Raw genomic sequence first — 12,323 nt, 5'->3', positions numbered from 1 at the left:
TAATACCTGATATCATGCCCAAGTTACCCTTGCTCAGAACTTTTCATATTCAGAAGAATAAAATCCAGAGTCCTCTCCAGGGCTTCCGAGGCCCTGTTTGATCTGACCCTGTCTTCTCTGAGACCTCATTTCTGACCATTCTCTTATCTCACCTGCTCTGCCCTAGTGACACTAGTCTCCCTGTCATTCCTCTACTTGCGTTGACACTTCTATTCCCTCATTCTCCTTTCTGGTTCCAGCCTCATCCCTTCAGAGAGGCCTTTCCTATCCTAACCACCCCAACTACGATAGCCCCATATTTTTAATAGGGGTCCCTGTCTGCCCCTTCATTCTGCTTTCTCTTCAGAGCACTTATGACTATCTGGGATCATACATCTATCTCTAGATCTAAATCTAGTCGGTTTATTTGTATGTCACCTTCCTCCTACGCTAAATGGTGAGCTCCCTGCAGGCAGAAGACACTACTCATCTCCATATCCACAGCACCCCGAATAGTGGCAGGCACGTAATGGTGATCAATAAATACTTGTTAAAGGAAAAGAGTAAAAAGCGGGGAGTAAGAGCAAGTGAAAAACTTTAAGCTTCTTCTAACCCCAAGGGTCTGTGAGTTGGTAAAGGGCCCACCAGCCCAAGTCACCTAATTACTGTTATAACAAGTTTGATTGTATCAGGCAATTCAGTTGGTGCTTCTTGTTTGAGATTGAGTTGATTTTTCACTCCTTGGCCCTTCTCTGTATTGTCAGAGGACTGCAGAGCAAGGTGACCAAGAGACCCCTGTGAGCAGAGGCAGGGAATGCTCAAGTTGGGACGGTACTCCTGTGTTGTCTGTCTACAATGGCAGCCCCCCTCTTCATTCATGTGGCAACTTTAAAAAATATATTTGCTCTATCAGTAGGTTTTGTCTAACTCTTGCTTCCTCCTTCAGTCCTAGCATTTCTTAGCATTCATCACATACTCATAGACGTTTGCCATGAGTTACCTTCCTTGTCAGCCTGAAGGCTTCAAAAGTGACTCTGTCTGCTGTGTTCATCGCTGTATCCAGGGGGAGTCACAAAGTAACAGAGGCATAGTGAGTGCTCAATAAGTGTTTGTTGAACTAACAATTGAATTTTATGATAAACAACAAAAATTAACATAAATGATAAAATAATTTGATGATTGCTTATTTACCACTTTCTTGATACCTCATCAAAATAGTACCTCACTTATTTGGACATTTGTTTATTTTGTATTCATCAGGAGGTGGTGGACTAGGAGATTGATGGGATATTTACTCCTAGAAATAATTTAATTATTACAGAAATTTTCCAGAACCATCAATCCATAGAAACCATCCAAAGAAGACCATGAATCAGATTTTGTTAATAAGATTTTTGGTGTACAGATCATGCTCTTCTCTAGAAGTGATTCTATCAGGAAATTTTAAAAGAAATTTTATCCTTAATCTTTCTTGAAAACTAACCCTTTCATTATCCTACCAAGGAAGATAAAGCACGACTGAATGTAGAGTGGGGAAAATTAGGACGAGCGCTCATGTTTTAGATATTCTTTAACTTCTCAATTTCTCTTCCAACAGAGTAGAAATAATTCTCAGGATTTGGATTAAATAATTTGAACAGTTGGACATTTAATATGTGAAATGTTCATAAGCATGATTGTTTGTATCACACAGTCAGAAAATGAACAGACTTCTATAACTGACAGAATTTTCTGACTCGTATATTTAAACCCAATGCAATTAACCCACCAAAGTAGAAATAACATTCTAGTAGGGCTATGTATCTTTACTTTGACCAATCAGATGCATTTATGAAAAGGCTGGGACTACAGGTTTACAGGAAGGCATCAAACAAAGGAAAGTTGAGCTGTATGCGCTGGAATAAAACCCTGCCTCTGATGCCTTAACACTGTGTTCTAACGATGGCCCAGCCAGCTTAAGACAAAAGCAGCCGCGTGTCTTATCAGTGCCTCGGCAGCTCTTGCTAGGAAATGCCACAGCTTGCGAAACCACAGCCCAAATAATTGGGAACAGAAATGAGGGAGGGTGATCTACATTTTTATGTTGGGAAGGATTAAGATCATCAGAGCTTCAGGGAGTGTTTTATGCAGTATTTGTAAGTTTATGACATGTATAAAGATGTAGATGTCTGTTATTTGGAAGCCAATTATCCATATAAATGATATTTAAGCCCTATTCTTTGTTTTCTGAGTGAAACTTCTGGACTAAGGTCTGACAGTGAGCACAGCATTGGACTGCAGGGCTGTCCTGGAAGCCCGGCACTCAGGCTCACCTCTCCTTAGCACTCCTCTGCTTTTTACCTTTGTGTGTGCCAGCAACCAGAAATGGGGAAAGGAAAGGAAATCTAAAGCCATCTGTTTGACTTCTTAAAAACATGTAAATTCCAGTCACAAGGCCAACTGCTGCTATAACACATTATCACAAACTCCGATGGCTTAAAACAACACAAATTTATTGTCTTACACTTACAGGGATCAGAAGTCCAAAAATGGGTCTCATAAGGCTAAACTCAGCATGTTAGTGGAGCTGTTTTCCAGAGGGTGTGGGAGATAACTCATTTCCTTGCCTTTTCCAGCTTTTAGAGGCTGCCTGAATTCCTTGGCTCTTGGCCACTTCACTTTGACCTCTGCTTCCATTGTCACATCTTTCTCTGGCTCTCCCATCTCCCTCTTTCACTTCTAAGGACCCTTGTGATTAGATTGGACTCACCTGGATAATGAAGGTACTCTCCCATCTCAAGATCCTCCTTACCTTAATCACATTTGCAAAGTCCCTTTTGTCATGTAAGGTAAGAAATTAACAGGTTCCAGAGATAAGAACAAGGACATCTTTAGGGGCCCATTAATCCACCAGCCACAGAATGCAATGGAAATTACTGGAGTCCAATTTTGTCCTTTCCTTCCTTTTCTCATGACCACCACCATCTGCCTGGTGTTGCCAAGCCTGAGCTGTAGTTATGTAGGATTCCTCTCACAAATGCAGGTTCCACTGAAGCTTCAGACCTCCACCCCCAACCACTGCAAACATGCACACGTCGAAGAACTCACTTTCTGTCTAGCCTTTTGTCCAGGGCCACATCTATATTAGCATAATTCTCACTAGTGCTGCTTATTAAGCATCTCACTTTTGGGCACATGTTGGGAGTACAACTAGTGGCCCTTTTGTGGGTGGAAATGTTCATGCAACTAGTTCTGGCCAATGATATATAAATGACTCTAAGCTGAGCATTTCATTGATAGCATGAAGATCTTCTAGAACCTTCTCTCCTCCCTCTTGTTACATTGATCAGCAGTGTTCAAGATGGGTAGACTTATAGTTTGGCATGCAGAATAAACTGGAAGTAAAGTTTGTTGTAGCCACTGATATGTTGGAATTGTTTTTACAACAGCATATAAACTAACTTATCCTGACTGATGCACTTAGCAAAGGTTAAAAGGAAGGAAACTAGAAGCATAAACAACACAAACTGCTGCTAACTGGTTTTCTCCATTCACCTGTCTCCTCGTGAGATGTATATGATAATATACCTGAAGACATCATTCATCACATGTAGTTGACTCTATCTCTTCTTCATCTGTAGAAATGAGAAAAGATCTGCAGATGTGATGAGTAGGAATGTTGGAGAAGAGTAGAGGTGGTGCTATGGGCATTTAGCAATGATCACTCTTTATTTCTTCCAGTAAACCCTCAAAATGGAAATATACTTATTTTAGGGCAAGCACAGAGTGGAGGAGAATTTGATGGAAATCACAGTAGGAAGAGAAGTATACAGGGAAAGAAAGATTGAAGAGAGGCCATGCCAGCTGACCATAGCCCAGGGTGTCTGCACATTGTAGGCATTCACACCTTGAGGTGCCTTGTTTTTCAACTCTTTGGATACTCTTTTACCCTGCTCTTCTCCCTCTCAGCCCTGCTAGAACCCTTGCATTAGGCCAGTAATTGGGATTAAGGCATAGCTCCCACCAGCTAGAGATGGAACCTCCAGCCCATCAGGGGTACAGCAGGAGTGTCAATTGCCTGCAGATTAAAACTGGACTCTAAATGCATGTTTCACAGAAATGTTATTATACCCTGTGTTACACATTACTAGAGTTAATATATGTACCACTGTTAGAGCATCCAGTTCTTCAGCTGGGTTGTAAGTGAGTTGTCAGTGACTTGGGCTCCTGTGGGCCAGCCTGAGAATCCATCCCCCCGATGAAGAGCATTGTTTCTATGGAAACCTGCAATTTGTGACCCAAATATCCAGGTTAAGGTTTTCCTATTTTATCTAACTGAGTGTATGAGTCACACATTCTAACTGAATGTGTGAGTCAGTGGGGTTTCCCAATGTTCAATTAAAAGTTAGGGTTCTCTTTTAAATATGTATGTATTTTTTCACCCAGATAATCCATTTGTGTCAGCAATAATAATGGAGGACTTTTATTCTAAAAGTCTGTGTTTAGGTAGAAACTTCTGTGATGGCAGGGTTAGTCAAGACCAAAATGGACATCTTTCTTCAGCAAGTAGTTCATTTGCTTTTCCTTTTATTTCTTAAAACCTTGCAGGGCGAGCCCTGCTGAGACTTACTGACAAAAAGCTTGAGCGAATGGGGATTGCCCAGGAGAACCTCCGGCAGCACATCTTACAACAGGTGCTCCAGCTGAAGGTGCGAGAAGAAGTCAGAAATCTACAGTTACTCACACAAGGTACCCTGTTGCTTCCTGATGGGTTGATGGAAGGGGAGATGGGAAGAAAGAAAACCTTACTATTAGGACAGATGGAAGCCGGGGAGAATTTGTTCTATTTCTTCGCAGAATTTCCTTCCTAGAAAATAGTACACAGATTTAAAGATTACTTCCCTTTGAAAACATTTTTCATAGCTCTCTAGAGAAAAGGATGCACAGATAAGTAATGGATGAGCAAACAGAATTACCTGAGCTAACTTCAAGGTCGTCACATACAGTTGTATGGATTGTATACTGCACAACCCCAAAGAATACCAGTCACATCAATCGGGGTATGATTGCACTCACTAGAGTTGTATAGTATGCAACCTGCACAACTGTACAGTCCAGCTCTAGCTATCTTCACCTGCACCAGTTGTGAGGGTGCTTTAGAATTCGAGTGATTCTATAGTTATGATGACCAGTGATATAAGTGGAGTTTTTGTTGTATTTTTATTTTGCTTTTCACTAGTTACTGGGAGAAAAACATTTTAGATATGTATAACTATATGTGAATGTATTATACACACACACTTTAGAGATTGTAAGAACCCCATTTAGCTTCTTGAAAGAATAATTTTTAAAATAGACTATAGTGAATCTAGGACCAGACTGTTAAGCGTATATAATTCTTAACAGGAATTATAAATAACTTCAATATGATGAGAGCACTTAAGATCTCAATAACTGTGGAAGTAACAAAATAAAACTAGAATTCTAAGAAAGCCGTAAGTTACACTATATGTAACTTATATGTCTACATAAGATTTGGATACTATCAACCTTCATTGGCTATAAACTTTATTTGTTTTATTTTAGTGTCGATTGTACACCGTTTTAAATGAAAGGATGATAAAATATGTGTTTTTGAGAGCCTTGAGTATTTGTCATTCTGCAGAATATTGTAATTGCATGCGTACTGATATTGGAGAAATCTGGGTCAGCCAAGTTTCATGTTATTGCATTTAGATTAACCTAGTAATAGTCCATTTGCCTAGAGGAAATAATGTGCTCCCTGAAAGATGACTATTCTAGAAGGATAAATATAGACTTCAAGTGAGCATAAAATAGTATTGTTTGTTTCATATGCATTATTTGCATTTTGTCCCCAGAGACTTCCAATGGTGAATTTACTGGTATACTAAGTGATTTAAATTTGAATGTGAAGTACTGATATGCTTTTAAGTTTCTTTTAAGAAGTAGATAGAAATATGAAGATTATGATAAGAAAGTTTATCACAGTGCTATTTGGAAAACGGAAAATTTACAAGAGACGTAGAGGTCCAGCAATATGAAAATAATCATGTAATTCTGCTTAAATTCATAAGATTCAGTATAATGCCCAGTTATGAAAATTACATCTTTAAAGAATACACGACAACATGGGAAATTACTGAAGTCATACAAGGTGGGGGAAAAGGTCATGTGTAAAATCGAATGCATAATATAAGCCCAATTTTGTAAAAACCATATATTCTTATATCTACAGAAAAAAAAAGACTGCAAGTAAATATGCCAACCATTTTAATAAGGGATCTCTCTGGATTGTGGGATAAGTGGGTGATTTAAATTCTTATTTTTTCTATATTTTCCAAATCTTCTGCAAATTCATATTACAATTACAATCAGAAAATACAAACATGCATTTTTTTTAAGCTTCAACCACAATCATAGCTGCCCAGCTTCTGTTTAGTGTCTATGGTTTTCACAGCTCATTTTTTTTTCTCCCTCTGGTGATGATCTATAGAATGAGACCTAAACTCACATGTGATGTTTTGTGTGTACCTTTGACTCTTTTCCTCTTCTAGTGTCAGCTTGTAGTGTGTTTGCTTTGGAGAATCATTTTCTACAGCTCTCATTGCCCTAGATGCATAATATATAAGATTTTTCCTAAGATAGTACTCAGGTTTATTAAACTAAATATACATATGTGTTCTGGGAAGTTAATGCCCAGTTCGGCCCTTTCAATTCAGTTGTTGTCACTTTCTTTAGCTTTGAAAAGCTGTACATTTTAAATTCTTCCATTCAGTTCCCTTTGGAAGACCGCATTGTTCTCTACCTCTTAGAAATTTTGTCTGTGCTGACATTACCTTTCTTATTGCTTGTTCTTCACATGTTTTCTTTTTGGTTTTGGTTTTTTCGAGACAGAGTCTCACTCTGTTGCCCAGGCTGGAGTGCAGTGGCACAATCTTGACTTTAACCTCTGCCTCCCAGGTTGAAGTGATTCTCATGACTCAGCCTCCCAAGTAGCTGGGATTACAGGCATGCACCACCACACCAGGCTAATTTTTTGTATTTTCAGTACAGATGAGGTTTTGCCATGTTGGCCGGGTTGGTCTCAAACTTCTGGACTCAAGTGATCCGCCCACCTCGGCCTCCCAAAGTGCTGGGATTTCAGGCATGAGCCAGTTCTTCACATGTTAATATTCAAATTCATGTTATGTCAGGCATCCTTCAGAAAATACATAGCCTTATTGAAGCATTAGTTTCTTTAAGAAAAAAAAAAACAGGAAACAAAATTGACAAGTTGTTTTTATGTCTTATGACTGATAATAGAAGTTCTAAAGACAGTCGGATAAGTGTAAAATATTTTGGGTCTAGGTTTGCTATAATAAAAATATTAGAATTTCATTCCACTCAGGTGAACTGATAAGTTTAAAATATATATCATATAGAAATTCACCATAGAGGTAATAGATAATTCAGTAATGAATATTTGATTCTTCATCTCTGTAAATATTATTCAGCAGAAATAATATGGCGAATAAGTACAAACAAAGACTTTGGAATGTTTTTGGAAATCCTTGGGCTTCCCTCTTCAAGAGGGTGAATCACAGTTCTTATCCATAGAGATTGGAGTACCCTTCCATGGCTCATGTGGGGCTGTCACTCTGGTGTAATGCATTTAATTTTTTGTTGCTGATGATTATCTAACATGTTCAGGCTGCGGTAACAAAATACCATTACCTAGGTAGCTTATAAACAACAAAAATTTCTCTCTCACAATTCTGAAGGCTGAGAAGTCCAAGATCAGGGCATCAGCAGATTCAGTGTCTGATGAGGGCCCACTTCCTCACAGTTGGCCTTCTAATCATTGTAACGTCATGTGGGGAGGGATCTCTGTGGGGCCGCTTTTACAAGAGCACCAATCCCATACAGGAGGGCTGTACCCCCATGACCTGATCACCACGCAAGGGCCCGCCGTCCAATACCATCACCTTGGGGGTTAGGATTTCAATACATAAATTTTGAGGAGGCATAACATTTAGACCATTGCATTGATATTTAACAAATATTTACTAACCAACACATTTTAAGAAGAGTTAACACTTTCAAAGTAGTCCATTTTTGAGGAAAGGAATTTATTTTAAAAATGATTGCATTTCTTAGGAGTTTTCTTCTTGCCTTTGGAGGCAATTTCAAAATATAGTTTCTTGGAAACAACTTAACTGTCCATCTCTAGGGGAATAGCAAATTAAATTTTGGTACATCCAGGCACTGGTGTACTCTTAGCTATAAATACGAGAATGAAGAATACTAATATGGCAGGATCTCTGGGATACTATGAGATGTGAAAAAAGCAAGGTGCAGAACAATGTGTACTATATTTGAACAATGCGTATAGTATACTACATTTGCCAAAGAGGGGGAAATAAAAATGTATATCCATATGTGCTTTGTTTTAAGGAAATGCTGAATGATGTACAAGAAGCTAATACAAGCTGCACCTGTGGGACAGGGAAGATGGTGGATGGAGAGAGGGTGTGTGCCTTTTATGTCACTTTGTTTTATGAAATGTATGAGTACATTAACTATTTAAAGGAATACAGTTTTTTAAAAGAAACAAGAAAGAAAAAGGGTGAATTTTGGCATCAGGCCCAAATTTTAAATCCTGTACCTAACACATTTTGCTGTGCTCACCAAATAGGGATGTTGTAAGAATTAAGGGAGCTAAGATACATAAATCACTTGATACAGTATGATAGTAAATACAGAATATTGTTGGTTATCAGTGATAGAAGCCATGCAATTTAATCAACCTCATATATTTATAATAATCCTTATTTTTATAACATCTTTATAGAGATATAATTCATATGACGTACAACTTACCCACTTAAAGCTTAAAATTCAGTGATGTATAGTATGTAAAGAGAGTGGTGCAACCATCACAATAATTGTTAAAACATTTTCATTAACCCAAAAAGAAATTCTGTACCCATTAACAGTCATTCCCCATTTCTTCCCAATGCCGCCAACACCAGCTCCTGGAATCCTAATTGCTTAACAACAGGGATATGTGCTGAGAAATACATTGTTATGTGATTCCATCATTATGGGAACATGATGGAGTGTATTTAGACAAACCGAGATGGTATAGCCTGCCACACACCTAGGCTAATTGGTATAGCCTGTTGCTCTTAGGCCGCAGCATGTTACTGTACTAACTACTGTAGGCAATTGTAACACAACAGTATTTGTGTATCTAGACTTACCTAAACATACAAAATGTACAATAAAACTTTGGTATAATCATCTTATAGGACCACCGTCGTATATGTGGTTTGTCATTGACTGAAACATTATGTGATGTGTGCCTATAATCTACTTTCTGTCCATCTGCCTATTCGGGGCATTTTCTATAAATGGAGTCATACAATATGTGGTCTTCTGTAATTGGCTAATTTCAGTTAGGATAATGATTTTAAGATGCACCCATGTAGTAAGCATGTGTCAGTATTTATTTTCTTTTTATTGCTGAATAATATCCCATTGTATTACTATACCACATTTTATTGATCCATCGGTTGATGGATTGTTTCTGAATTTTGGTTATTAGTAATGGGGCTTTGAACATTTTTGTGCAAGTTTTTGCATGGACCCATGTTTTCATTTCCCAGGGATAGATATGGAGGAGTTAAGCTTCTGGGTCGTATGGTAACAACTCCATGTGTATGAAAGCCAAGGTGACTTCACCGTTTTACATTCCCACCCACGGTGTATGAGAAATCAATTTCAACACATCCTTGCCAACACTGGTTATTGCCTATCTTTATTATAGCCATTCCAGTATGTGTAAAGTGGTATCTCATTATTGTTTTGATTTTCATTCCCCTGATGACTAATGATACTGCACACTTTTGCGTGTACTTACTGCTTATTTGTGTATATGCTTTAGAAAAATATCTATTCCGATTCTTGGCTTGTTTTTTAAATGGGGAATTTGTTTTTTCCAAACTTTATTTTTTATCCACAGTGTTTCAGTGCTTGATTGTCCACCTTAAATACAAGATCTGGAGTTAAATGTTTGGTTACCATTTCCAAGGAAGAACTACATCCTTAAAGGATGCAGTAATTCCCATACTGAAGACATTCAAAGCAACCTGCCACAGAGTTGGAAATCAATCCCAAAATGAACAAATGAATGCACGCCAAGATTTTCTCTCAAGGAAACAACACTCTTTGGGATGTAGAAATTAAACGTACACACACACAAACACATCAAATTAATTGCATCGGTTTGTAATCAGAACTTGAAATTACATATGATCATCTGAACGCTCATGCCGTAGTATTTCTAGAGGCAATAAAATGACAGATAATTAAGCCTACTTTTCTGTCTTTCAATTGCTGTTTTAAAATGTGTCTTAAGCCTTTGATTCCACACTAATTGTTTTTACACAGTTGGCCAGGAGCTCCATGACAGTGGCCAAAATGGTCACAAATGCACCGAAAGAGCTCTACCTAGCCACCGTGGGTTATTTGAACATGGAAAAGAGGAATTCTTTGCCCCCTTTTTTCTTGCTTTCCTCGTTCTGGCTGCTGACAAAAACTAAGGCATTTGAAAATTTTTGTATGTTGCATGCATAGTTGATATGTCAGTATATAAGCACTAGCACTGAATCATGACAAAAATTCCTGAAACAGATCATCATCTAAATCCAGAGCCATCCTTAAATTGAAATCCTGACCTCTGATTCCCCTGCTCTTATTCTCAATGGCCTGCTTACTATGTGATATTTGCAAGTCAATGCTTGGACCTGCTTTCTTGTCATCCCTTTGGTGCCTTTAAGGTGATTCTCTCCTCTGTGTAGCCTTTTAGTGTTCTGTGTTCTGTCCATGGAGTGGCCAGGATGTCAATCTGGTTGGTTGTTTTGTTTTTGGTTTTTGTTTTTTTTTTGCTTGCATGTACCTGCTGGAAACTCAGCTATGTCAGAGTACTTCTAGTTGTCTCTTGGGAAACATGGTATAGAACTGAAAACATCATTATGCTTTCCTTCTGTTTGGTTCATGAGAAATGGGGGAAGGTGCCTTATGTAATATATGGCAGTGGTGCAAATTATATTTTGGGATCCTTCAAATTAATCCACAATCAAGGACACAAGGGGTATCCTTAGCTTTTTAATAGTGGACAATGTTTCTGGTAGGAAAACCCTTCCAGGAATATTGAATGCTGAATGTTCAGTATCAGCTATGTGACTCTCATATAGCTAACGAGTGATAAATGTTTACTGTATACAAAGCATGCACTAATTGTCACATCAGCTTCTGACATTTATGCTACCATGGTCAGTCCTGTTTGTTAGCCCCAATTTTAATATGGGTATAAGAGAGGATGAAGAGGTTAAGTAACATACTCATAGTCAGACAACTAGTAAAAAGCATAGCACAGGTCTGTCTGACTCCACCGCAAACTTTTACCCACTCTGCTTTATTGCCTTTATTATGTCAAATGGGCTAATAATTTCCATCTCCAGGTGGTGGTTAAATGAGATTTTATGTAGAAACCATATAATAGAGTTCATTGCATATTCTATGACAGAGGTTGGCAAGCATTTTCTGTAAAGGACCAGTTAGTAAGTATTTTAGTTTTTGCCAGCCATATGGTATCTGTTGCAACTACCCCCACTAGGCAAAACCCAACCATAGACAATACTTAAATGAATTAGGCATAGCAGTGTTCCAATACAATTTTATTTACAAAAAGAATTACTGATACACATCAAATGAAACAACAGAGTGAAAAGACAACACAGAATAGAATATGTATATAATATATATATAATAGAATAGAACATATATATAAATATATATATATAAAACACAGAATAGAACATATATATAAATCACCTATCTGAAAAGGGGTTAATATCCAGAATAGATAAGAAACATCTACAACTCAACACAAGGGAAAAAAAAAACAAACCAAATAATAAAATAAGCAAAGGATTCAAATAGATAGTTCTCCAAAAAAGGTATACAAATGGCCAATAGGCGTAGGAAATGATGCTCAACATCACTAATCATTAGAGAAATGCAAATCAAAGCCACATATCATCTCACACCCATTAGAATGGACACTACCCACAGAAAATAACTAGTGTTGGCAAGAATGTAGAGAAATCAGATCCCTTGTATACTGTTAGTGGGAATATAAAATTGTATAGCCATTATGGAAAACAGTATTGAGGTTCCTCAAAAAACTAAAAATAGAGTTACCATATGATACAGCCATCTCATTTCTGGGTACATATCCAAAAGAATTCAAAGCAGGATCTAGAAATAATTGTACACCCATGTTCAGTGCAGCATTATTC

General features: G+C 37.8%; 1 protein-coding gene across 19 annotated transcripts in view; it reads left to right on the top strand.

The window, feature by feature from the left end:
• Window positions 1–12,323, top strand: part of SAMD12 (sterile alpha motif domain containing 12) — a 471,810-nt gene that overhangs the window by 228,632 nt on the left and 230,855 nt on the right. For 14 of the 19 annotated variants that reach the window (XR_012416609.1, XR_010577464.1, XM_065519549.1 and 11 more), the window contains one exon: window positions 4,567–4,707. The exons of 2 other annotated variants lie outside the window; for them this stretch is intronic. Coding sequence is in view for 12 of the 17 variants with exons in the window: in XM_065519549.1 (XP_065375621.1) it covers window positions 4,567–4,707 (141 nt within the window). In the remaining 5 variants the exon portion in view is untranslated. Of the gene's footprint in view, window positions 1–4,566; window positions 4,708–8,412; window positions 8,488–12,323 lie in introns of all 19 variants that reach the window. 3 more of the 19 variants (XR_012416612.1, XR_012416611.1, XR_010577465.1) reach the window with 1 other exon arrangement.

The sequence above is a fragment of the Macaca fascicularis genome, chromosome 8, assembly GCF_037993035.2.
Source record: "Macaca fascicularis isolate 582-1 chromosome 8, T2T-MFA8v1.1".
Taxonomy (NCBI): Eukaryota; Metazoa; Chordata; class Mammalia; order Primates; family Cercopithecidae; genus Macaca; species Macaca fascicularis.
Note: the sequence above shows the minus strand (reverse complement) of the source record. Positions and strands in the feature narration are given on the sequence as shown.